Genomic DNA, 26,120 nt, shown 5'->3' with positions numbered 1-26,120 from the left:
CTAATGTTTGTCTTGATTCACACATCAATTTATGGAAAACGGAATGGTAATCTAAATTGGTGACTTTAAATAAATTATAAACTTAAAAAGAATTAGGGCTACTGGTGATGTACATTAGAGTTCACAGCAAACCCAAATCAATAATCCAGAATTTTTACATGTGTATGTAAATTGTGTAACGGAAATGACATTACACCAACCATGCACAACTAAATGACATTTCAGATTCAAGTCAGCATGATAAAGTATTATCTTCCCAACTTAACCGTTATGAAATCGTTACAAAAAGGTGCGACTAGTGCAACATCAAAGGGGTCGATCCAAATGTACAGTAAACTAGTAGTAAGTTCATCTCATAGGCATGGACTGTAAACGGCCACAAGTTTTGCCATGAAACCGAAAGTTTGTACGAGATCATATTAGTGGGCGACCGCCCTCTCCTGATCATAGCTGGATTGCATGCTGATTTATAAACCCCCATTTAGAAAGTGAAACTGAAGAGCACATCTCGAAAAGCAGGGAGGTAAGTTCCTGACAAGGCTTTGTCCTAAAACGTGTTTAAGTAGGCCTGATTTCTTATTACAAACGTCTGCTAATTAGTCTCATCGGGTTTCTTCACTGCCTATTTAACAGTCTTGATGAATTGTTCATTTGTTTGCGGAAATTAAGATTTGATTTTGGCACTGGGTCGCTTTCAACAGTGTTCTCATGTTTTCATGTTTCGGTGAAATCTAATCCCTGCTATTTGAACGTTAACAAACTGGGTTAATATCCCTATGTGGCAGGCGTGTGTCCGTGGAGAGTGGACGTGCGTAGGAACCATTAAAGTCGCTGTCAAACATTTCCACAGTAGGGCTCCGTGAGTGACCAACGACGTGCGTAGCGACGCGCGTCGTTGGTCACTACGCAGCTCGGCCTTCGTCCGTATGCCGTGAGTGACCAAAGACGTGCGTCGCGACGGACGTGCGACGCACGTCGTGGGTCACTTTCGGCCTTGCTCCATTTCCACATGTTTGTTGCAGTACCTGGACCTTCCTGTAGTCGATGTTGATCAATATTGATTTTAATGTCAATAAATTCACATCCTATAACTGATATATTCTACTAATTAAAACAAAATGGTGAGAGGCATGGGCTGGCCAGCATTTTTCATTTGTAGAATATATACTAATTATAGAATGTGATTTTATTGATATTATTTGAACCACTATCGATCAGCATGGACTACAGATATGTCTTGGTGATTTTAGGAGCAAGGTAAAAAAAAAAGCGTGCCACGTTACTTCCATATACATCTGAACTTTAAGCAACTCAAACTCGACACACGGATACACACAGCACTGGTAAGCTTGGGGCGAAGTGTGACCTAAAACAACTTTGATACAAGAACTCCTACCTTTTTCCTTCTCTGCCTCCATGTTGTCATGCAGAAGTCCGATGTCATGATGGCTGAGGGAGGGCTTTTGGATTCGTTGGAGGGAGTTAAAGAGGAGATCATCAGGCAAAGGGTGAGGAAAATGAAGTGTTCAAGGTGCGTTATAAGTGGGAATGTCAACCTAGATGTATGATGGCTAGATAAGCAACATTTCCTACAGTCCGCTGGGTAGACTGATCTATCCAGCATCCATCTAGGTGGACACGCCCACTTGGGATGTCCCTCAACACCAACACAGCAAAGATTTGATTTTCAAATGGCTTGTAATGGCTGATCACACGCACACCTGGTGGAATAATATCCCCCCTTTAACTGATACTCACCGTTTAATAAAAGAGGTTGAACCCAATGGAAATGTACATCTCAACAGGCTCTATACGATAAGGTGATTGCGGACCAGGCGCAGCTGGTAAAGATCAATTCTGAACGGGAGCACTGGGCCAAGGAATTCACGGACCGCTTTGTAAAAATCACAGATGGACTGGAACAGGCCAAGGAACAACACCTGGAAACCGTGAACTTTCACAGGGTAATACTACTCATGTTTTTACAGCTCTGACCTACGCTTGTAAGGTGAAAATGAACTTATAGATACGGTAGGCCTAAAATAAATTTAGGAATAGAGAACGCACTCACGTTAGGCGTGGTACTCGTGGTATGCCTTCACGTTCACTGCATGGCTCCATTCCGAAGCCAATACGCCTTCAGGTTCACTGTTCACTGAAGGGCTCCATTCCAATACGCCTTCAGGGTTCACTACAGGGCTCAATTCCAATGCCAATACGCCTTCAGGTTCACTGTTCACTGAAGGGCTCCATTCCAAAGCCAAATCGCCTTCACGGTTCACTGTAGGGCTCCATCCCAAAGCCAATATGCCTTCAGGTTCACTGTTCACTGTAGGCCTCAAATCCAAAGCCACTTCCCTGCTTTCTCAAATGTCCTCTCCCTCCTAGCGTCAAGTTTGGGCCTCATATGCGCAGAGCCTAGGACCCTGAGCATGGTAGTCAATGGTTCATCAATTAAAATCAGTGGATCAGTGTTTATTTGATGTTAATAACCGACGAAGAACCAATTGCTCGCTCGTTTATCGTTTCTAGGTAAAACTGGACTCCCTGAAGCAGGAAGAGGCAGAACTTCATGAAGCTCTCAAAGAGACCGAAACAGCCTTAGAAGAGCAGGAGGCCAAAGAGGCTGAGGTTAAAGGTGCCACCAATGTAAGTGCCTTACAAATGACCTCTATGTCCAACCTCGTGCGGATTCGAGCCACAGCAAAACATCTTGATTAACAACGCGCACAAACACACACACACACGTTCATTCGCGTCCTGTAACCATCACCATTTGTAGATAACATCAACATCATCGTTGTAGGTGAACACCATAGTGCCCAAGAGGGAGGTGGTCTTCCGCGGAGCCACAGCGGCTACTGGAAATCCACAACTCTTTGACGTGAAGTCTCGCATAAAGTACCCCATGGAGGGGGGTACTGCGCTGATCACGTTTGAAGACGAAATAGGTGAAATTGTTGTTTCCCTTTGGGGATCGCACAATAAAATCCTGTTCGCTGTGCATGTATGTGCAGTGAATGTTCTTCACTACACGTACATGTACAGGGAAGCACATTTCCATCGCCGTCTATCGATGTAAATGTACTTCACTGTACATGTACAGGGAAGCACATTTCCATCGCCGTCTATCGATGTAAACGTACTTCACTGTACATGTAAAGTGCATTTACTACACGTACACGTACAGTTTAGTACATGTACAATGATGCCCATCGATTGGTAGTTATGGCACTGTACTTCGGCTGAGGTCTCTCTGACCCCACCGTTTCCCTCTCATCGCTCTTCGTTCCCCAGTGGCTCAGAAGATCCAGTCCCTGCAGACCCACAAGGTGACCCTGGAGGGGGAATGCTACATCACGGTAGAGGCGCACCCCATCCAGCTGATGGTCCCCACCTCGGTCCAGGTACCACACTGCCACATACAGCCAGATGTCTCTTTTTGCATCCAGTCAGCATGTGGATTATATAGGCTTTGTGGCGTTCATGGTGAGGTGAACCCACATTCAGAGCCTTTGCTCAGACCTATTTCCAAGTAACCAAGTTGTGTATCCAGAATCTGATTGACCACAATCAGTCGACCCTAAAACTGCCCAAACAGTCAGCCCTAGAACCGGCCGAATCAGTCACCCCGTAGAACGGGCCGAATCAGTCACCCCGTAGAACCGGCGGTTTGTTGCCTTCTGGGTAGGAGCTTATCGACAATCCGTACAGTATGTACGTTGACTCCATCGCTGCGTGCTTTTAGATGGACACCCGGGTGTGTCCCCGCAGCATCCTGGTGTCCCAGCTGCCGGACATGGACAGTGAAGTCCTCCTGGACAAGCTGGAGATCCACTTCGGCAAGAGCTTTAACGGCGGTGGGGAGGTGGCCAGCAGACATTTCCAGGAGGACACGAGGAACGCCGTGCTCGTCTTCACCAATGACAAAAGTGAGCATCCGTTCAACTCGGTCCAGGTCTCTCTGGGTGGCGGCGGCGGTGGCAGTTGGTGATGATGATGGTGGTGGTGGTGGTACGAGGATGATGGGGTGGTGCTGATGACTTAGCAGATATCTTTAGATTGTGCTATTGCATTTCATGTCAAATCCATGTCCACTGGGTTGAAGTTCTATTGTTCCCGTTCCTAGTTGCCCTGGGCCTGACCCAGAAGGAGAACCACGAGGTGTCATTTCCCAAAAATTCGAAGCACAAAGTGAGGGTGACCCCTTTCGTCAACGGAACCATCACTCGTGTAGAGGTAAGTGGTCGTTTCTTTTGAACCGAAGGCCTTGCCCGACCGTGTTGCCTTTTCTTGAACATGATCGTAGCTGATACACTTACTTCAAATCATGCTTATGAAAAAGAGTGCTTTTGTCACTTTATCATTAGAGCCATCAGTTCACTATCTGCTGCAGCGGCCACTTGTTCATACGTATATTAATACTTCACACCATTAGTTCTTAGTATTACTTTCCGATGTGTAAAGAAGCATATGGAAGGCACAGAGAGGACCTTCATAAAGCTCCTCCATCTCGTAAATTGATGAACCTTCAAGTTTCCCCCCCTGCCTACCCTGACCTCACTCCTCTGATCCCCCCTCTCAGACCAAGGCACTGGCGTGCCCCCGCACTGTGCTGCTGACTGGTATTCCTGGGGTCATGGACGCTGAATGCCTACAGGACACACTGGAGATCTTCTTCCAGAAGGGCAGCAACGGCGGCGGGGAGATAAGCAACACACTGTACAACCCCCCAGGCCAGACCGCCGTGGCCCTCTTCGAGCAAGACACAGGGATCTGATGTGTTCCCGTCGGATAGGTTATGAGACTTCCATGTCTCCTATGGTGCCTTTAAAACACGAAGGGCAGAAATGGACGACGACTTCATGTCAGAGGTCATGAGTCCTTTATTAACCTCTTCCCCGCGAGCCCTATTTCTGAGCTTTTTTCTGAAAACATGCAGTAAAAGGTAAATGGAATATATCTCCTTAACTGCAAGGGCTATAATATTATGTATAATAATATGTAATCATGTTACCAAACGAAACACAGGTAACACCTGTGAGATTGTTGTATATGGGAAAAAAAAAAATCACGTTGGATAATACTTGGTTGGCGGAAATAAAGCTAGAACACAACTTAAGTCGAAGATTTTATTTCCGCCTGAATTTAAAGAGTCCAGTCTTTCTAGTGGTGTATCACAAGACGACTAGCTCATGTGTTTTAATGTCTTACGTCTTTGAAATGTGGGCGATTACATATTTGATCGGCTTTGGTTTATCTGCGAGGAGTATTCAAATATTATCTACTTTTGTTTGGAGATAGTTGTTTAAAACATAGTTAAGAAGGAAAATGTAGGTTTAATGACTCTACAAATGATGTAAAAAGCGAGTGTAATAAACATATATTTGTCCTTCCTATGAACACAATTGATCACAGCTGGTAGCACCACCAAGTATTTAGTTATACATTTGGCTGATTCAGCCATTACCTTACTCTGTGGGGAACAGTATTAATAGTTTTTAAAAGCCTGTAATCGTCTCAATCGATTAATAAAAATATAAATTCAAAAACAGTTTGTTTAGCAATATTGGCGTTATCGTTTGGGTGAACACACTGTGACCACAGTGTGCCTTCAAAAAGGCAGAGACAAAATGCATGAAAACGGGGAAAGAAAACCAAATCAGTATCCAGAGTAGGCCTACAAGTCTGGTTTATTGGAATACACAAAACGATAAAAGACAACCGAGGGGCGAAAAAAAAAATTCACTTAAAAGCCAAGCACAACGTATAAGAACCAAACTAAAAACAAAAGCAGATCACCAAACACAACACAACGTAACCAGCATAGCCCCACTAGTGCAGACCCTGAGTAAAAAACACGAGGCGAAGGAACTACAGGCACTTAGACTCAGGGGAGAACGGCTAGGTGGAGTGACGTGGTGCTAGAGAACATTCAAAAGAAAAGCCCGCCAAGGAAGCGGCGAACGCGGAAAATAACGGCCGACGGAGTGACGTGACGCGGAAAATGACGGCCGACATTGAAAGAGAAAACGGACAGTTAGGCGACAACCTCAGAGACGATCAGTATCATTTAAAACCGCTCCGAAAGAAAAAAAACAATGTCCTTATGCTAACACACCATCTAGTGCAGGTGGCCATTGAGAGCTCACATCTAAAGTGGCATTTTTAGTACGTTAGAAATAGCCTATTTTGTGCTCGAACGCTACATCTACAAACAGGAAATTACCTAGTGACTTTCTCACCTTCTTGCGTTGTGCGTGCTTGGATTTCCCGGTCCTCAGTAGCGTCTCAACAATCAACAACGGACAAGACGCCCAACTCACGCCTCATCTCACCATTCCTTTAAAAACTCTAAAACGGTTCTATTTACACCCAACAGGTCCACAAAGCTTTAAAAGGAAAATAAATGGCTACCACCTATTGAATCAGAACGACGAGCCCCCCTAGTGGTGAAGAATCGGTTGGTTCACAGGGTTTGTATGCATTCCCATCACCGACCTGTCTGTTCAATTGCATGTCCTCAGACTGGTTAGGAATTCCTAAAATAACAATGATTTTTTTTACCTTCTACAGTATTCCGAGTATTGTAACAACATTAAAAAAGTGAAAGCGTAACAGAATATACATTAAACTGAGAACTATTCCTATTTAAAATCCACTTAAAAGTAACTCACTAGTAGAAAACATAAGTCTCAAAGTAATACCATGTGCAACATTTAGGTGCTTTCAGAGTTTAAATACGCTCAATATAATTTTGTTTCTGTCATTTGTAAAGAACAGGAAGACCGTATCGCTCAGAGGTACTCAGGGTCAGGTTAGCTAGTTAGCGGTTAGCAAGGAGCCTGGCCCTCTAAATAGAAACCCAGGACAAGTAAGAAAAGGTTTAAAAGAAAAGAATAAAAACTATTCAGATTTAAAGTGTTTCCTTTAAAAAATAAGAATTTGGTAGTTTGCAGCCGTCTTCTCAGATGAACTCTGTAAAGCGGCTTTAACAGATATTAAAATAGAACCCGGGTTTCTATGAGAGCAGTGATCCGACAGATGCCTTCTCTCGTTAACCTCTCTCCATTCCATGACTGCAGACGGACCCAAACTCACACTGCATTTCCTTATTGCTGTCCTGAATACAAGATACGCATACAAAAAAAAAAAAAAAAACGAGAACACCCGACCGACAGGAGAGAGTCAGAGAAAGAGAGAGAAAGCAGCTGTCCGTCATCTCGAGGCAACCAATAGGAGGAGTGCGTTAACAGTGGGCGTGTCTGGTGTGGAGTAGCACTGGTCTTCAGAGATGGGACTACACTTGAACTTCAGGCGTTGTGTGCAAAGGGACGGTTAGGCCACCAGCGGAGCCCAATCGCTCTGCTTGCGTCCGTACTGCAAGGCCAAGCAGAGGAGAAGGAGGGAAACCGGTGAGCTTTTCAGGATAACAACATTAACCGGGCACTGTGGGGGGGCTCTGCGTGGACGGTCACCCACCTGCATGTCCGTGAGCTCCTTGTAGAACCTCTTCGCCAGGTCCGGCCCGTTCTGCATGGTGGGGATCTGGTACGTCTAGAGTTGCGTGGAGGATGGGGGAAGCGCGTATAAACAAAAATGAATAGGGTTGGTTCCCCGTCATATGAGAAGAAACGTAAACGAAGACCAGTGGTTCAAATGTGTAGCATTAAAAAGGGGCCATGTTATACCACCAGGTGCGAGCGTGATTAGCCTCACAAGCCGTTTCGAAAATCGGCCCCATATGACATCACTAGTGGGCGTGTCCACCTAGATCTGTGCTGTTAGATGAGCAACGTTTACTTCAGTCCACTGGGTAGGCTGGTAGACTGATCTATCCAGCACAGATCTAGGTGGACACGCCCACCTGTGATGTCACATGGGGCAGATTTTCTAAACGGCTTGTAAGGCTAATCACACTCACACCTGGTGGTATAGTATGTCCCCTTTAATAAATAGCATTATTAAAAAAGGTGTTATTTGAGTTTCATTTTTTGGAAACCCCATATCCGGCGGTCAGCCATTAGTGAACGAGATGCCCGGTCAGAATATCGGTTTTGAATTGATTCAATTGGCTGCCTCTGTATGAGACCATTTGAATTTTCCACTGCTCTTGGTTAATTTCTGACCAATCAGGGCATCTCTTCCCCGATTGGTTTCCCGGAGAATCCTGCCCGTCAATCACAGGTGGGTGAAAAAAGGAAACGTAGGGAAGGAGCAGCGAGGAACGGGACTTCCTTTATTAGTTTAGTTTTTTAATCGCCCCTCTTTAAAGCTCTTGTTTCCTATGTTACGCACAGCGGCGTTAATGATCCCCAGAATCGCGGCGACCACGTGAAGGGAGAGCGCCGCCCTACCTTGTCCTTGTACAGCAGACTGCCCACGGGGCAGACCACGCAGGCAGTGCCCGCCCCGAACACCTCCAGAACCCTCCCGGCGTCCAGCGCCCCCAGCAACTCTTTCAGGTCCATGCGGCGCTCGGTCACCTTGAACTCACCCTGACCACGGAAAGATCCGGAAAGGGAAGAAGAAAGGATTACATTAAGTGGCCATCTTGCTTTACAAAATGTCTGGTTGCTTTGGTCCCTGCTTTGGTCCCGGCCTGATACTAAGTAAAATAAAAAACGATTGTGTCGATTGTTGCACCCTTTTTGTTAGTTGGTAACAAGAGTTGTAATTCACATTCAGGGTATGTTGGCCCGGTTTACTGGCCCTATAGATGTCCTGTTAAACACAGACACTTTCCACACAGTCAAACGGACCAATAACGTTGAAATTGAATGGAATGAGGCAAAGTCTAAGTCTAAGGCAAAGAGTAAGTCCAAGGCTATGAGTAAGACTAAGGCTAGAGTAAGTCTAAGGCTAATTCTAGTTAATGTGTAAGGGGAACAAAGACCAGTTAAACAATGTGGGCGTATGGTAAGCTTCCAAGGAATCAAGACCTTTCAGCAGTAACCGATTGTGTGTTCAAGGCGAAGGCTTTGATCCTTCCCCACGGATCACTCTTTCCATATCCCCTCGGGTTTCGAGTGCCCCAACAGAGATCCATCATTTCCATGGCGTCAGTCGCCGAAGAGACACGCAAGGATAGCAACACCCTTTTGCACCAGGGGTATTTTCATTGGCAGCACACCGGGGCAGTCTGCCAGCAGTAAGCACCTGTCTCATTCTCTGAGAGCCACACGGAAGGCGCCGCTCTCAACCGACAGAACTAACGAGGGCGCTCTGCCAACCGAAGACATGCGCTAATATCAGCCTGTGCCAAATGTCCTGCCGGGAGATTAGACCCTGCTGTCATCACCTGTATTATCAGGGTTTATCATCTTAGTTTCTGAAGAGACGTTCTATCAAAAGGCCACTCACAGAGAGTGTTGGATATTAGACCACTGAGCCGCCGCTAAGGGGTACTTGCTGAAGGACCCCCAGACTCCAAGGATCCCCAGAGGAGGTACTGACCCAAGCTCGAGACAGGTCCAGCAGGGACTGTCTGGTGACCCCCGGCAGGATGATCCCATCGAGGGGCGGAGTCACCAGCTCCTTCTCTGCAGACGCACAAACACGGAAACATTGACTCATGTTGGTTGATGAATGTTTACCATTGTTTCCTCATGGTTCCCATAGTACTGCACTCAGTGTGAATGCCTATCAAAGATTAATTCAATCAAGAACTAGTTGAGTGTTCCAGGAAATCTGCTTCACATGCTTGGGATTTGTACAGTTATTTAGAGAAACATTGCTTGAATGGAGGAACATATTTTAACGCAGTTAAATAAGAAAGAGCAGCTATAGCATCTTCATGTAAGCATGTGTGGAAACCCTAGCCGACTAAAAGTTATGCAGAGAGAGACAAAGAGACAAAGAGAGAGACAGAAGCTGTGTTTGAAATCGTTCCCTATTCACTCACTCACTATTCCCTATATAGCAGGTGTTTTCAAATTGGGGGAATGTGAACCTCCCCTCAGAGTAGGTAAGGACAGCCGAGCCCCCCCCCCAAAAAAAAAATATATATATTCCCGTCCGCCTGACCTAACACGCCTCTTCAGTAAATGCCATCTTTTGTGTGTTCCAGGCAATGATGACTTTCAATAACTAATCAAATGTAAATGTTTTTTTAATATTGTATTTGAAGACATTTTATTTCCACAACTTTTTTAAAAGTGCATTCATAAACGATTCTTTGCAACAGCAAATAATTTCGAACTTCATGCAGGCCTAATTGAGGCTACTTTTAAAATCACTGAACATCAGTAGGCCTATCCACAAGTCAACAAAACAGAGCTACAACCGACGGCTGAAATCGGCGCTGTGTGTCTGGGCCTCAAGCGCACATTTGAAGGAGATGCACATCGTCTCGAAAGAAATCAGCACAATGAACAGCTCTCGGATCAATGAACGACAACGGCATGTTATGAAATCGAACAGATTCATATGTTTTCAAATTTGTTAACGATGTCAGCCACATAAAACCACAGATTTAAACCACAAACATAATGCGCCATACTCACATCATTTGCACTACGAGCAGCATCAACCCTATGGCCCAACCAATTTATGAATTCAAGACACAACTTTGACCTTCAATTTAATCGTCCATATCAGTGATAACAATAAGGCCTCGCTTTTGATGGCAGAGGTGTTCGATGCGGGGCTGCACTGCAGAGAGAAATAAACGCAAGTCGTCCTCCACCTGCAGCCTTGATCTGTATTTGTTTTTAATCAGGGTCAGTGCGGAAAACCCACACTCACACAAGTAGGTTGAGGTGAAGAGGATTAGGACTTTAGCCTTTGTGGAGATCTGGGGGAACTCGCTCTCCACAGAATCAGAAACGCATTCAGTATCATATTTCCTACGTTTTTTCTCCTCCCTTAATGCTGACTTCTGGTGACTTGGGACAAGGAAACGATGCATTTTAAAACTAATACAAGCACGCACAATTACCGATATCAATAGAGCTGCATACAGATGTGTATCTTTTCTTTGCGTGTTGCGTGTAGCGCCTCCCCTGTGGCTCTTTGGCGCCCCCCAGGGGAGGTGCGCCTCACCTATTGAAAACCGCTGCTATATAGTGTACATGATATAGTGCACTATATAGGGAACGAACAAACGAGAATTCGGACACTACGCTGAACATTTCTAAACGTCATTTGCACCAGTTAATGCGCCGGGTATTTGTGTGACGCAGACAGATGCGCCCACATGTAAACAAACCGGACACTCACGAGGAAAGCTAGTGGTTGTATTGATGTTAAATGTTACATTTCCTTGATCAAGCTTATTTTTCTTAATTTTGAATGTTACATTTTCCATGTTAAATCCCAAATAAATTGTTGACATTTCTAAATGAAAACCAGAGACTCCATCATTAAATGTATTCGGTTTCGCGGTTATTCAGCTTCTTCTTCTCCTCCGGAAAAACACGACCGCATTGCATTGTGGTATACGGGAGTAACATGTAGGGAACATTGTATGTACACTCGAATTTTGGGTATTTTAAGTGCACTATATAGTGCATGAAATTAACCACTGAGAATTCGAACACCACTACAAAATGGCGAGCACCCTATATAGTGCACTATATCCGTGATAGGGAGCGACTTCGAACACAGCTAGAGACAGAGACAAAGAGAGACTTACATACATCTAGGGGTTGAGAAAGGTATCAATTTCCAAAATTGTTTTTATTATATATTTTTTCCTTCCGTCTTAGATTAAGTGCGTTGACAATATTGCAATATCAGTCGATAATTATTTTAAAATATAAAAACGACATAATCTTAATTCCAAAAGAATCCAAATTGACTCGAACTGTGAGACATGGTGAGATCCCTCCCTCCCTCCCTCCCCCCCCCGCTGACCTCCGTTCTCCGCGGTCCAGTAGATGAAGAGGTTCATGGTGCCGACCTCGGTGATCTCCTCCTGCTCCCCGTACAGCCACAGCACCTGCTGGCAGCCCTTCTGCAACGCCACGTTCTGCACCGAGATGGTGGGCCCGTAGTTCCTGGAGCCGCCAGAGGGGGGCGCCAAAAGGCACGACCAAAAATAATCAGTCCATATACCGTTGAAAGTAAAAAGCCCTCCCATCGTTATGGGTGGGTGAACACTCACCCTCCAATGGTCTATGTGTAGGTGAACACTCACCCCCCCATCGTCTATGTGTGGGTGAACACTCACCCTCCCATCTTGTAGGCGCCCACCCCGCCCCTCCAGGCCCTCACGAAGGAAGGGTCGGCCAGCAGGGACACAGGGTTGAAGGATCCCGTGGCGAAGTAGGGCCCCACGGGGCCCACGATGACGAAGAGCATGGCCTTACCAGCCCGGGACACGCCCAGGGAGGGCTGACCCACGAGGGGAGGGGGGGAGATGGGGAGGAGGACGAGAGAGACGGGGGGAGGAGGAGAGAGGTGAAGGGAGGAGGAGAGAGAAAAGGGGAGAGTGAGAGAGACGGGGGAGGGTAAGAGAGACAAGGACGAGGGAGATGGGGTGAGGAGGAGGAGAGAGGGGAGGGGAGGAGAGAGACAAGGGGAGGACGAGAGAGACGGGGGAGAGGAGGAGAGAGGTGAGGGGAGGGCGAGATAGACAAGGGGGAGGGCGAGAGAGACAAGGGGGGGGAAGGAAGAGAAAGAGGTTTACAAATCAGTTCATCTGGTTGTGTGCGACTGTCATCAAGAGTTCCCTACGTTCACAGGCTCTGTTACTGGTCTCTCCGTTTCTCTGTGCAATGCGCTGCACCCAGGCCAACGCCATGGCGGCAAGGCCCCTGTTGCCATGGCGGCAAGGCCCCTGTTGCCATGGCGGCAAGGCCCCTTGTTGCCATGGCGGCAAGGCCCTTGTTGCCATGGCGTTAGCCCGGGTGCTGGCCAGGCATGCGCGAGAAGGCCGGGCTTGCTTCGGGCCTGTGGCCGGGCGGACCCACCTCCACCCCGATGAAGGTCGGCCGGATGTAGAGGCTGGCGTCCAGGGAGTAGGGTACCCACTCCTGGTCCACCTCCACCAGCTTCCTGATGCACTCCAGCAACTCCGCCTTGTCGAACAGCTGCAGGGACAACGGGGCTGGCTGTTAGCATCCGCTAGCTGTTAGCATCCGCTAGCTGTTAGCATCCACCCCCTCCGTTAGCATCCGCCTTTTGTTTGGTTTCCATGTTGGTGCATGTTTGTGTTTTATGACTCTTATGCAGAATTGTATGTACTCAAAATACTGGTACTGCTTGGACTATCTTCATTGTTGAAGATACTTTAAGTCGCCTTCGGCCAAAGTACCAACTGATTCAATGTACTGTAACTTTGAGTGTGTGTGTGTGTGTATACGTGTGTGTGTGTGTATACGTGTGTGCGTGCGCGTGTGTGTGTATTTGTTTACGTGTTTGTTTACGCGTGTGTGAGTTTGTGTGTACGTGTCTGTGTGTGTGTTTACGTGTATCTGTGCACGCACGCGTTTACGTGTGTGCGTGCGTGCGTGCGTATGTACGTTTCCGTGAGTTTGTGTGTACGTGTGTGTGCGCGCATACGTGCACGTGCGTGCGTAGGGGTGTGAACTCACGGGCAGGCAGCTCCTCTCGGCGCTGCGGTACATACGCTCCATGTTGTGCATCGGCCGGAAGAGGCGGATGCGGTCGTCCACGCCACGGAACGCCTTCATACCCTCGAAGAGCTGAACACGCGCGCACACACACACACACACACACACACACACACACACACACACACACACACACACACACACACACACACACACACACACACACACACACACACACGGGATAAGTAAGAGCTTTGGCTCTAGGTTCTACTCCAGGGTTATAAAGAGAGCAGACGATAGAGAAAGATTTGGAAAATAAACCAACCAAAAAGAAACTTTCCTCCCTCTCCCCCCCCCCCCCCTCCCTCCCCCTCCCCCCCCCCTTTCTCCCCCTGTACACAATTGAGAAATGCTGCATTTCATCCGCCTTTGAATGACAGGAGAGATGGATTCCCACAAACCAATCTAAGGGAAGATAAAGTGTTCGATTCAGTTCACTTGTTCCCTTGATTCCTTACACCTAAATAGGGACCCCTATACACGATTCATTGAACAAGTCGGACAGGAAAGGGTGGAGCTCTGTAGTCTGGGGTGAACCCTGGAGGCGGACTCGGCCGACTGGACAGCTTAGTCTGAAATGATGGGAATGCAGAGCGTGGAGATGTTTTTATGATGATTATATGGTACAGTGGCATCTAACGAGCCGATTGTAAAGGACTCGGGTTCGGCTGAGGTCGCTCCGGTAATTACCAATGTGGACACGCCACTGATCTGGATTGATATAAAACATAGAAATCAAAACTGATTTGGGGTGACAGTAGCTAAGGAGGTAGAGCAGGTTGACCGGTAACCAGAAAGTCGCAAGTTCGATCCCCGGCTCCTCCTTAAAGAGTGTCAGGGTGTCCCTGAGCGAAGCATCTCTCACCCTGACTGCTCCTGACGAGCTGGCTGCCGCCCTGTGTCGTTGGGAATGTGGGCATGAACGGTCGTAAGTTGCTTTGGATAAAAGCGTCGGCAAAAACACCCTAAATGTGAATGTGAATTTGGTAACCCGAGACATGGCAAGCAGGGACAGCAGACCAGTTGATCCCGGCCGCAGATCACTGTCTATTGGTTGAGAATAACCTTTTGATCCATTAAGCTTCCTACTCTGTGCTCCACTAGCAAGGCATCAATCACCTTCTCTGTCCAGGTGGGAGGGGTTCCCCGTTCAGAAAGACCACGGCTGTGTTCTGACTCACAGGCCTGGTGTTCACAGGGGGCGCGAGTATAGCTGGGTGATACGGCCTGATACTTCTATCAAAATATAGCTCATCTAATATCCCGATAACGATATTTATCAGGTGTACGCATGTTGTCTGGCAATTCAATAAATAGTCGATACGAAAGAGAGTAAACGAGCAAGCAAAGTACTAAAGTATTTTCTTATTTTATTAAGAACTTTAGTTCAGAATGAACATTGGTTCAAAGTGAAAATGTAGAGAAAAAAAAAGATTAAATACAAGCCTAATCCACAATAAGAAAATGTGAAATATCAAAAAAGGTAAACTTTAAAACATTTTGAAGTACAGTTGAGGAGGGAAACTTCATGTCTACAGTGACCACGCCCCCTTCTGGCTGAACCCAGGCGCTGCTGCAGAGCTGCTGCCAAGGAACAGAACTAGTGGCAACATGCCCAAAGCTGCTACTGTGGCTGCTACTGCTACTGCTAGTTGCACAACCAGTCTACCCAGAGTGAGGTATATTGGTACGACACCCATCGGGCGTGACGTTCCTTCACCTTGATAGAAGCCGATTGAGGACACCCACCAACGCATATTTCTTAAACTTTTTTCTACATGACAATTTGCCGATCATTGATCGCCAATGACATGGCATAACTTTTTGCCTCACAGGCCAATAGGATTTGGGCTGCTTATACCTTGAAATCATAACGGTATTCTTATTGTGTTCTATTAAATTATGAAAGACCTAGGAATCAACCACCTGCCAGCTTAGCCACCAAATGCTGCTGCTAGTTTTTCACCCATAAAAGGGGCGGGGCGCTACTCAAGGGTGGAGCCCCAGGATTGGCTGCTCTCATGTTTGGCAGCGACTCCTGAGTGCGTGAGAAGGGGTTTGGGGGGCGGGGGGGCTCACCTCGATGGAGTAGTGCAGGGCGGAGCTGGCGGGGTGGAGCGACAGGTTCTGGAAGGGCTTGATCTGCGGCGCCTCCCACCCGTCCTTATCCGACCAATCGATGGTCAGCATGTGGTCGGAGAACTGCTTCCCGAACACCAGCGTGGACGGGTCCGGCTTGGGGCTCGGAGCCGTGCTGCGCTCGATGACCAGGTCCGACGCCTGGGCGTGGTGGAGGGGGGGGGGAGAGGACAGGAGAGAGAGAGAGAAGAGGGGAGGGGAGAGAGGGTAGAGGAGAGGGGAGGGAAGAGGAGAGAGGAGAGGTAGAAGAGGAGAGAAGGGAGGTAGAGAGGGGAGGAAGAACGGGGAGAGGAGAGAGGGGGAGAGAGGTAGAGAGGAGAGGAAGGAGAGAGGGGGGAGAGGTAGAGGGGAGAGGAAGGAGAGAGGGGGGAGAGGAGAGGTAGAGAGGAGAGAGGAGAGGAGAGGAGAGGAGAGGGATGGGGGAGAGGAGAGGAGAGGAGAGGGGGGAGAGAGGAAGAGCGACGGCGACAACACAAGACGAGGAAGAGCAGAGCGAGCAGACGGACGCGGTGATTACCTTCATTGTTGGGACCGTGCACAGAGAGCATGCGCTGACTGAAGAACGGATGGTTGAATTAAGTGGGCGTCGCAGAGCGCGGCCAATTAAAGAGCCAATGGGCAGAGACCAATCACGCTTTTGACACAAATTGAAATACACAGAGAGTGAAGGGGAGACAAAAGGCACACTCAGAGTCTAGTCGAGGGCGAGGGATCCTCACAGTATTTACAGACAACGCTGGTCTAAGGATCACGCGACGACATGCTTACATTATGTGCTGTACACAGAATCGCCGCGACGATTGCCGCGGGGTTCGGTTACCTTGAATGAGCTGGCGAATCGCGCGGGCCGCAGGCACAGGGAGAGGGTCTGGGCGAAGGGCCTGTGAAGTACCTGCGGGCAGCGTCGGGAAAAAACTGTAACAGGAGCCCGGCTGTTCTCAAGAGTCATCGAGTAGGAGTCAGGTGGGCGTCTGGGTGTTACCATGACGACGCGTCGATGACTCCCACAGACCCAGACTGACATGGGTGGTCTCACCGTTCAGGTGGGACGAAGCACCAGCACCAGTCATTTGCGCAGAAACACACAGCGCCCACACACACCTAATTGTACTATATTGATGGAGCTGAACACTAATGTTGTTCAAATATACTTAGTTTGCTTTTACTGTTCTCAGCCTTATGTGGAAGATCAAAGTGTACACAAAATGACCATAAGTAAATACAACATTGCGATGGGAGATACCCGAAAAACCTGACGCTCCAGTTTTTTTTTTTTTTCTCCTCTATCCCTACAGATCCATCACCGTCTCACAACGAGACGGTCGGTGCCAACAATCAACCGGGCCACGACATTATGCCTATCATGTAAAAATGTCAATCATGCGTGTGTCTTCGCTGGCAACACATCCTGAAGGACGTCTGTGGGCCGACCAGCCCGCTTTAAATAGCACCTCACAGCACAGGTCAAATAAAAGACGCCTCAACCCCACCGCATTATTTATACCGTCGACTAGTGACCCGGGGCCGCTTGAAACAATTAAAACAGTTTAAACTACGGTTCCTCGGGCGAAGTAACACAGATCCTATGAAACCGACAGGTCAATTGAGGTCAGGTCATTCCGTGAGGTGGTGAAAATAAAAAAAAAGTTGTAAACATTAACAAATGTCTGGAATGCCACGAAAAATCCCTATGGATTTGTTGTTTGTGTTTAACCAGTGGCAAATGAACAAAGACGCAGCAATATAAACAATATAATGATTATATGTGTGCTTCATTGTTCTTTGGCTGAGGGTTGACTAACGGAGATCTCCCTGGACTATGCTGCTGCTAGGCTGGCTGTTCGGCATGTTTTTTTCCCGTTACCGTTTTTCCAGCCGCGCGGCGCGCGTCCCGGTGATGACCGCAGACACGCAGCTTGTCATGTCGCGTTTGCCACCACCATCATCAATCATTAACAATACATTACAACTACAGCAGATAAAGCCTTGATCTTTGAACTCACCGTCCGGAGGGCTGCCATGGTTGCTGCTGAATGAAGACCAAGAACTAGTGCTCGGGTAGCAACAACGCCAAACCACCAGGGTTCCGGTTTGCTATTTGAAGACGATCTTATAGGGTTAGGGTTAGCCATTTACATTGGTTCTAACCATTTACATGGTTAAGAAAAATACTTAACGTACTGTGTGGGAATGAGGAACAATCTTTAATTTTCCACACGTATTATTGAGAATCATTGAGGTAGGGAGTAGACGTGTTATGTTGTTGTGTTATGTAACTTCTTAATCGCTGTTAAAACCTGGATGTGTTGTGCGATGTAAGTGTGTTTTAATTTGGCATCGCAACACATCTGCGAATAACTATCCCGATAAACCATCGGAATAAAGTACTATCGGAATGAAGTTACAAAATTAATACGCTCATGTGATCATTCATAAATGTTTAAACGGGTGGGCGTGACGGACTCGTGTCACCCGATTGGACGAGCCGAACAGACGGGGTTCCTCGGGTTCACAGAGGAGCGAGACCCATTGGCTCCCAGTGAGGGAGTGGTGCTTGCAATTCAAGACAGAAGTTGCACCGGAGAGGGGTGGCGTGGTGACGTGGCCCATGAGCATTCAGATGGTTCAAAGCGGGGCCTTCGACGGAATGAAGACGTCTTCAAGCTTCTAGGAATCACAATTGTCAAAATAGCAATACCAGAATGTACTAGTTTAATATCAAGCCATCCGGACCAAGACATCCCGCGAGGGCTCCGAATCCACCAGCAAATTTCAGCAAACATGTCAATTTGTGGCCCATTGAAGGCTGCTTTGGCGCAGTTTTTTCAATGCATGACTTCCGCTCTAAAAATAAAATTACGCAGAGGAAGATTTATTCACTGCTTCTCATAGACTTACTCAGTCTATGAGAAGCACTTGACGGTCAGACGTCTGGCAGGGAGGGGGAGAACAGGATGAAGATGACGCACTTTGTAACGGTAAAGTTATTAGTAAATTCCGCTTCATAAGCATTGAGTAAATAAGTTGTTATTTGCTTGCTGTCAGGCTTGCTGAGCAATGGATGCTCTTCTATTGATTTCTATTGAAGCTTTTAATAAGTGTTTACTCTCTAGCGTGTGACTCCCTTGACTGTGGACTATTGAATTACCGAAGATCAACGAACATCCATGATTTGCACAATATAGTGTCACAGCCAAAAACTGCAGGTTTAGATACGATGCCATCGATACTGATCAGTAAACCTTTTGAAGCATCATGAGTCAGGACATCACCTGATTTGGCTACGAAATAGTTATCTCCAATGTCTATGTTAGAAATAGGCTTTCCCACGCAAACACATGTTCAGGGACATCTGTCTGTACGAAGGCACATTTAATGAAAACAACGTTACAAACCGTATTGTCGATATTAAGTCGCTATCTGTAACTAAAGTTCTCTCTCCTGGTTCCTAACTTAAAGTGGACTTGTCTTGCTTGTACATCCATGGTCCTGAAGGGCTGCAATGCTTAGAAACGTACGTCTCACGTCAGAATACACACCCATACAAATAAAAACACAACACAACAATCAGTAAGTTATATAACAATTTCTTTAATGCAACGCTTTTTAGCAGCAAAGTCAAGCGCTGACATAGAGATGAAGAAACGTAACAATAAGAGAGAGGGGAAGAGGGAGAGGAGTGGAGAGAGAGAGAGAGAGAGAGAGAGAGCAGAACAATCACTCAGTAATAACAAATAAAATAATAAAACATATGTTAATGCATTTGCAATGCATTTAGCAGCAAAGACCAGCGCTGGCTTAGAGAGGAAGAAACGTAACAATAATAAAAGTTTAAAAGCGTGAAAGAACATTGGCCAGTGTTACGTTGTGTTCCTTCGTTACGTTAACGAGCTGACCGTCTACCTCAGGGGACGCGGTTCTTGAAGCTGTAGTTTAGCTCCGCCCCCCCGCTGAGCAGCAGGTCCACCCCGGTGCAGAAGGTGGCGTCGGCCGCCAGGAACAGCGCCATCAGCCCGCTCTCCTCCTCCGTGCCCATGCGGCCAATCAGCTGAGGGGAGGACGAACGCATGCATTCATTTACATTTTACATTGAGGGCGTTTAGCTGGCGCTTTTATCCAAAGCAACATACACTGAGTATTTTTGCCAGGGGAAAGGGAAACAACAATATGTCTCTGTCGGTACAGTTAGGATGTTCATTAAACCAAGTGCCAAGCACTAACCATCACTAGGTTAACCCATTCCCCGTACACAACAAAGACAGCTAGGATAAGACGCTGCACAATGCTGAGTACTATTTTTAAGTGCTAGGACATACGACATACAACAAGTGTGTAAGGGTCGGGGGGGTGGGCAAGGATGGAGGCTCTGCAGGGTCTAGTTGAACTCTTTACATGTGCGCGCGCACATTTAGGATCTCTCTCATCGTGCTTCCACACTGTATGCTGACCGGACGTACAGTTACTGTAGCTACAAACCCCCCCCCCCCCCCCCCCCCACCTTGCTTACTGCCTAACAATATAGTGTTCTCTCCATTGTGCTTCTCATAGGATCACTGTGTGGCTCATGCCCCGAGCTGTTACAGCTCAGGGATCACCATTCCTGCCACAACAACATCCAAATCCCCCACACCTCCTTAAAGAACCATTTACAGTATCACTCCCCAGTCTCCAGCCATAAAACAACCTAGACTATACGCACTTCTTGCCTCTAGTTCCCGCAATTTTCACAAGTTCCCGCAAATTCATCGCATAAAATTGCATAAATATGCCGCATATTTCATCGCATTTTTTAAGAAAACGTGCTGCCAAATCAAGGAATCACAAAAAAACGCCAGATTTTTCTGGAGGGAATGACTAGGTAACACGTTACACGGGCCGCTGGGTCTCACCTGACAGTCAGCTCCAGCTTTGAGGGCGGCGGCGGCGTCTGGGGTCTGATCGGCCAACTCCTCCCAAAGAGGCGTCAGAACGTTACCGGGAGAGATGCTGGGAACAGATCAATGTCAGAATCAGTTACTTTTATGACATCTTATTGTACACAGCAGGGGCGTAGGAATGAGTTTAACATTGGCGGGGACACATATCGGAAACCTGACAGATCCGTAATGGTTGGAAATACAGAAATATGTCATAAATTAACTACACTGAAAAAATTCACAAATATATTTTATTCTACTAAAAAGATACATTTGTAAATGTTAAGGAAAACACATTTTGAATGGCAGTAATGAATTGATAAATATCAAATCAATTCTTTAATTGCACGCTCAATCATCCAGTTTTTTAGAATAAGAAGCGGTGACAAGACGCTGTGTTGCGCTTTCAAAATAAAATAAAATATTTTTCTCCCCCCGGTATAATTTTTAGGTGGGACAGATGCGCCTGTCTCCAATATTGGAGGGGACACGTCCCCTCCGTCCCCCCCGGTTCCTACGCCCTTGGTACACAGTACGCAAGAGTAACGCTCTGAGACTTGGCTCCTCAACGGCCACAAAGCAGCAAAAAATATGAGATAAAATAAATAAAGATAAGTGAAAAAAAAAAAAATGTAAAATTAAGTAGCAGCATCAATAGATCACAATGATAAATACTAATAATACAAATAAAATAAAGTAAGTAATATTAAGTAGAGAAACTAAAACAGTGGTAATAACCTATAATATGTAATGAGGTGTAGTAAAGTGTAAAGTGTGTTCAAGTGGTAGTGGTACCAGCCGTGGTTGATTCCAGTGCAAATAGAAAGAAAGAGAGTAAGGCACTAGTTCAAACAAGGGGTACTATTTTAAAAAAAACTTCAATAAAGTAAGCGAAAGGAGAGAACCGAGAGGTAAAAGAAAGAAAAAAATCTCACCAGTTCACACGCACTTTGAAGCGACTCTCATCCACCGCCATGGCTTTCGTCATGGAGATGATCGCCCCCTTGTGGTAAAAGGTGGACATAACGTTGTTGATTTTGGGCTGACCAAATTGGAACCGAACAGCGGCTTCTAGAGCAATCAAGTCGAGAACTCACCTTCGTGGCGACATAGGGCACAGCTCCGACCTGACCGAGACTGGCAACTAGACTGGAAATGTTAATGATGTTTCCTTCAGTTTTACGCAGGTGTGGCAAAGCGAACTGGGAAGGGAGAGAAGAGTTATTTACACTAAAACCAAGTGGGGGTGCAACCGTACAATTTTCCATTTACAAATTACAATTTACAATATGATATAGATCAAGTATATATCTTCCATAATATATGCATATTTAGGGAAGTAGTTTGAAATGTCATTTCACTTTATTGAACGTGTGTGTGAATGTGTATTTGTGTGTGTGTGTGTGTGTGTGTGTGTGTGTGTGTGTGCGTGTGTGTGTGTGTGTACTTACTTTGGAGGCCAGGAAGTAGCTGATTAGATTGAGGTTCAGAAGGTCTTTAAACTCTTCTGCTGAAGTCTCATCTGTCTCTTTATGAGGAGGGTCTGGGGGGGGGACGGACAAAGACCATAATACACATTTAAAAAAATGCTTCAAAATGGGTTATACTATGCCACCAGGTGTGCGCGTGATTAACCATTACAACCCATTTGCAAATCTGCCTTTCCTGTGATTTAGTGACATCACAAGTGGGCGTGTCCACCTGTGACGGACAGATAAGCAACATTTGCTACCGTCCAATGAGGTGGCTGGTTGACTGATCTACCCAGCGTGCATCTGGGTAGACAAGGCCACCAGTGATGTCACGAGGGCAGAGGGAAAGGCAGATTCTCAGGCGTCTCGTAACGGCTGAGCACACTCACACCTTTTGGCATGATATCACCCCTTTAAACAAAGTGCCGGTACCACCGATGTGTGACGTCATGTCATGATTGCTGCTTTCTATATTTTTTTATATATGTTTTTGTGTGACAATGTGGGAAGAGAGTGTATTTGTTATCCGTGTGCTACGCAGTGGTGCTACATTGTGTTGCGCCTTTTTAAATGTATGCTGCCCTGAAACCAACGTCACTGTGTGAAACAATTATCCCCTTGGGGACATTAAAGAACCTAACTAACTAACTAACTAACTAACTAACTAACTAACTAACTAACCAACAACCTCAACGAGCCACTTACGCCACCCAGCGTTGTTCACCAGGCAGTCCAGCTGTCCGTAGAGCTGCACCGTGTCCTCAATGAGGCTCTGGAGCAGAACCACACACACACACACACACATGCACACGCACACACGCACGCACACACAGTCAGACATAGACACACACACACACAAACACACATGCGCACGCACGCACACAGACACAGTCAGACATAGACACACACACACACACACAAACGCGCACGCACCCACCCACGCACGCACGCACACACACAGACACAGACACACGCACACGCACACATACACACACAGCAAATGTTATGAAATATACTGCGGAAATATACAAAACGGTACAGGAATGAAATGCAGCAAAAATAACAAAAACACCCTATCACAGACATGACAGAAATACAATATATATATGCGATACCAATTGACAACAGCACCAATTGTGGAGGAAAGACCACACACACACACACACACACACACACACACACACACACACACACTAAATGCATTATTGGAAGTTTGTAACGCAAACCGGTGGAGCAGCCTTCTATCGTAGAGGACTAAAGGGATTGTGTGTGGATGATGGATGATCTAAGCAGCCTCACCTGGCCCCTGTCAGTCTGATTGGACTTTGGGGCTGGGTGAGGCTGCAAACATGCCCATTGAGTATTCTCCTGCATGGCAACCAGGAGACCCAGGCCATAGATATGCAAAGCCTTCAGTAAACTGGCTTTTCAACCTCCCCTCCCTGCTTCCTTTGTTTGAAGGGGCCCAGTAAACGTCACCCATGGGGAGAGTGTCAAACACCTAGAGAGCATGGTCTTAGCTACAGTAAAAAACGGATTTAAAACATAAAGGCATATTTTAAAGGCATAATTTGTGGTGCATATATATATATATATAACGCAAAGGCTGTTGTTTTGAAATCTGGTCACATGCAAAGTATTACAGGTATCACGTTAAAACTGATATTCCATAATATTTACTTTGCTAATAAAATGATTAAATACATCTGATCTGTAACTTGAATGACTTGTTCAAGCGCTGAACACAGGGCATTTAAACCTTCGTTCAACGTCCCTTGAAGTCTGGTCAGCTGACCAGTGTGACGACCCAAACCAAACAGCGGGTCTCGTGATGCACATGCACTTTTGAGGAATCATGCTTCGTCAGGAGGAAAGAAAAAGAAGCGCAACTCGCCTGGCCGTACCTTGAGGTCTTCCTCTTTGGACACATCGCAGGTCATAAACTTACAGGACCCCGGGCCCGTCTTGTTGAGTTCTTCTTCAAGAGCCTCACCTGCGGCAACTGGAATGAAACCAAAGCGCACATATCTCAAATTCCCAAAATCCCATCATTGGTGGACACGCATGCTTTTTGCATGCTAAAATTAACCATTGTTGGGCAAAATAACCTGCTGAGCACATCACATGTACATTATAAATATAGCTAACTCCTACCCTAGCTTAATGAGCACATCACATGGCAGTCACCTTATAATATAGTCAACTTTTAACACATAACACATACATGAGAATATAGTCAGGTCAGGGCCGGAGCCAGGGCCCCATTTCTCCTCCCGGCAGATGGTAGACACTCAGACAATGCACCAGTCATCCTCAAGAACGGGAGGACCACATCAGGAGATGCCCTGAAGCTCTCCCCCGTGAGGAGGAACACAAGAAGATATACATGCATACACTAGTGCCTGGGAGCCAAGGTCAAGTAAAAACACACAGAACCACACACATCTCAAACGCACACACCTCATCACGAGGAGATACAGCATAAGACTGTATCACTCTGAGACTCTTCACCTTCTTCTGAAGCAGACCTTCCACGGAGGCGAAGCTCCGGACGAACCATCAGCGCTGATTAGGGACTTAGACATATTCAATTTCTCACGCTTATGACTCTGTATAACCGTTGCCACTTTACTTAATAAATCCAAGGTCCTCGTGCCGACAGACTTTATTACCTCTCCGTCTCATTTCATCTGGTCCAGTAACTAGACAGACCGTTTTTCCCTTCAATTTGGTGACCCCGACGTGATTTTTTCTGAATTGGACCGCAACTGGGAAACGAGAGACGGAGAGCGGCACGGCCTCGGGACCCCGGAGCACCGGACCGATTCCTGCAGTCTCACCTCGCGATCGCCCAACAAAAGGTAGGCAGAACCTGTTGATAAAATCCAAACTCTGCATAGTTATATAGGAACCACATTAGGAGATGAGACTGTGAGAACGGTTCGCTACGGGATATCTCGTGGGGACTAATAGGACTGCACCCCAGCATTTCCCCATAAAACCCGATTGACCCCGAATGCGTGACACATCGAATATCGGCTTGTTGCATGGTGAAAGAATACCCTCGAGACCATAGGGCCTATAAGAATCGGTCATAGTGATACAAGACTACCGATGGCCAAAATAATAAATGCCTGAGCCATTGAGTGGACTCAGAGGGATACCTGGGCCGGGTACGGAACCCAGAGGGAATAATAAATTCCTGAGCCATTGAGTGGACTCAGAGGGATACCTGGGCCGGGTACGGAACCCAGAGGGAATAATAAATTCCTGAGCCATTGAGTGGACTCAGAGGGATACCTGGGCCGGGTACGGAACCCAGAGGGAATAATAAATGATGTGTATTAAATAATTCTATGTGGTGAGAAGGTTAGAGTCCTTTATCAGGGTTAAAGTCCCTTTGCAAAGGAAACAGCGTGTGTATGCGCGAGTGAACGAGAGACAGTGTGTGTATGCGCGAGAATAAGAGAGAGAGAGACGGAGTGGCTGTGTGTGTGTGTGTGTGTGTAAGAGGCCCAGAGAGAGAGAAAGAAAGAGAGCGAGCGTATTTTTGGGCCGGCTAAAATATGGAAATAAATCAATTAGTGATAACCCGGCTATGTGTGCAACGCTTGCTTGCTTTGCTATGCTTAACGCTATTCTGCTGTGTCTGATGATTGTGGGTGCGGGACACAGAATGAGAAGTCTGTCGATATGTTTCTGTGTGCGTCTGCGAGAAAGAGGGAATCTGTGAGTGAATCAGTGGGTGTGTATGCGTGATCCGCTCTATCTTTGTCCGTTAAAACGGGTAAATGTAGGAATAGATAGATTGATAATAATGAATAAATGTCTCTCTGACGTATTGCGTTGCTCTATGGCGTAACCTGCGGAAATAGATAAATTGACAATGATAAATAACCTTTTTTACTGTGTCGCTTCAATTTACTGTTTGAACCATTAAAACTAGACCTAGACAAGTTGACTATATTATAAGGTGACTGCCATGTGATGTGCTCATTAAGCTAGGGTAGGAGTTA

At 46.5% G+C, this 26,120-nt stretch overlaps 3 protein-coding genes across 4 annotated transcripts in view; 1 reads left to right on the top strand and 2 right to left on the bottom strand.

Moving 5' to 3' along the window:
• Positions 1 to 473: 473 nt before the first annotated feature.
• On the top strand, positions 474 to 5,117 carry ifi35 (interferon-induced protein 35). Its single transcript, XM_079746344.1, has 9 exons — positions 474 to 523; positions 1,431 to 1,508; positions 1,806 to 1,964; positions 2,533 to 2,649; positions 2,807 to 2,951; positions 3,298 to 3,407; positions 3,749 to 3,932; positions 4,130 to 4,239; positions 4,586 to 5,117. The coding sequence occupies exons 2-9, from the start codon at positions 1,443 to 1,445 to the stop codon at positions 4,778 to 4,780; spliced, it is 1,086 nt and encodes a 361-aa protein (XP_079602470.1). The 5' UTR covers positions 474 to 523; positions 1,431 to 1,442; the 3' UTR covers positions 4,781 to 5,117.
• A 558-nt stretch (positions 5,118 to 5,675) lies between these two features.
• bcat2 (branched chain amino-acid transaminase 2, mitochondrial) lies at positions 5,676 to 17,754 on the bottom strand. 2 transcript variants are annotated; one of them, XM_079746342.1, is made up of 11 exons: positions 17,720 to 17,754; positions 16,537 to 16,608; positions 15,657 to 15,857; positions 13,539 to 13,649; positions 12,915 to 13,034; positions 12,173 to 12,336; positions 11,857 to 11,999; positions 9,457 to 9,542; positions 8,358 to 8,498; positions 7,483 to 7,557; positions 5,676 to 7,380 (listed from the first exon to the last, which is right to left on the bottom strand). In XM_079746342.1, exons 1-11 carry the CDS (start codon positions 17,735 to 17,737, stop codon positions 7,339 to 7,341), a joined length of 1,173 nt encoding a protein of 390 aa, XP_079602468.1. In that variant the 5' UTR covers positions 17,738 to 17,754; the 3' UTR covers positions 5,676 to 7,338. The 2 variants fall into 2 exon arrangements, with proteins under 2 accessions (XP_079602468.1, XP_079602469.1); XM_079746343.1 differs by lacking the exon at positions 17,720 to 17,754 and adding an exon at positions 17,581 to 17,685.
• Positions 17,755 to 19,567: 1,813 nt separating this feature from the next.
• hsd17b14 (hydroxysteroid (17-beta) dehydrogenase 14) overlaps positions 19,568 to 26,120 on the bottom strand; it is a gene marked incomplete at its 5' end in the record, with an annotated part of 6,904 nt that continues 351 nt past the window's right edge. The window contains 7 exon segments of the mRNA XM_079746347.1: positions 19,568 to 19,764; positions 20,606 to 20,702; positions 21,568 to 21,675; positions 21,677 to 21,834; positions 22,084 to 22,175; positions 22,810 to 22,876; positions 24,009 to 24,106. Coding sequence (XP_079602473.1) covers positions 19,621 to 19,764; positions 20,606 to 20,702; positions 21,568 to 21,675; positions 21,677 to 21,834; positions 22,084 to 22,175; positions 22,810 to 22,876; positions 24,009 to 24,106 — 764 coding nt within the window. The 3' untranslated portion in view covers positions 19,568 to 19,620.

This window comes from Pollachius pollachius, assembly GCF_949987615.1.
Source record: "Pollachius pollachius genome assembly, chromosome: 11".
Lineage (NCBI taxonomy): Eukaryota > Metazoa > Chordata > Actinopteri > Gadiformes > Gadidae > Pollachius > Pollachius pollachius.
Note: the sequence above shows the minus strand (reverse complement) of the source record. Positions and strands in the feature narration are given on the sequence as shown.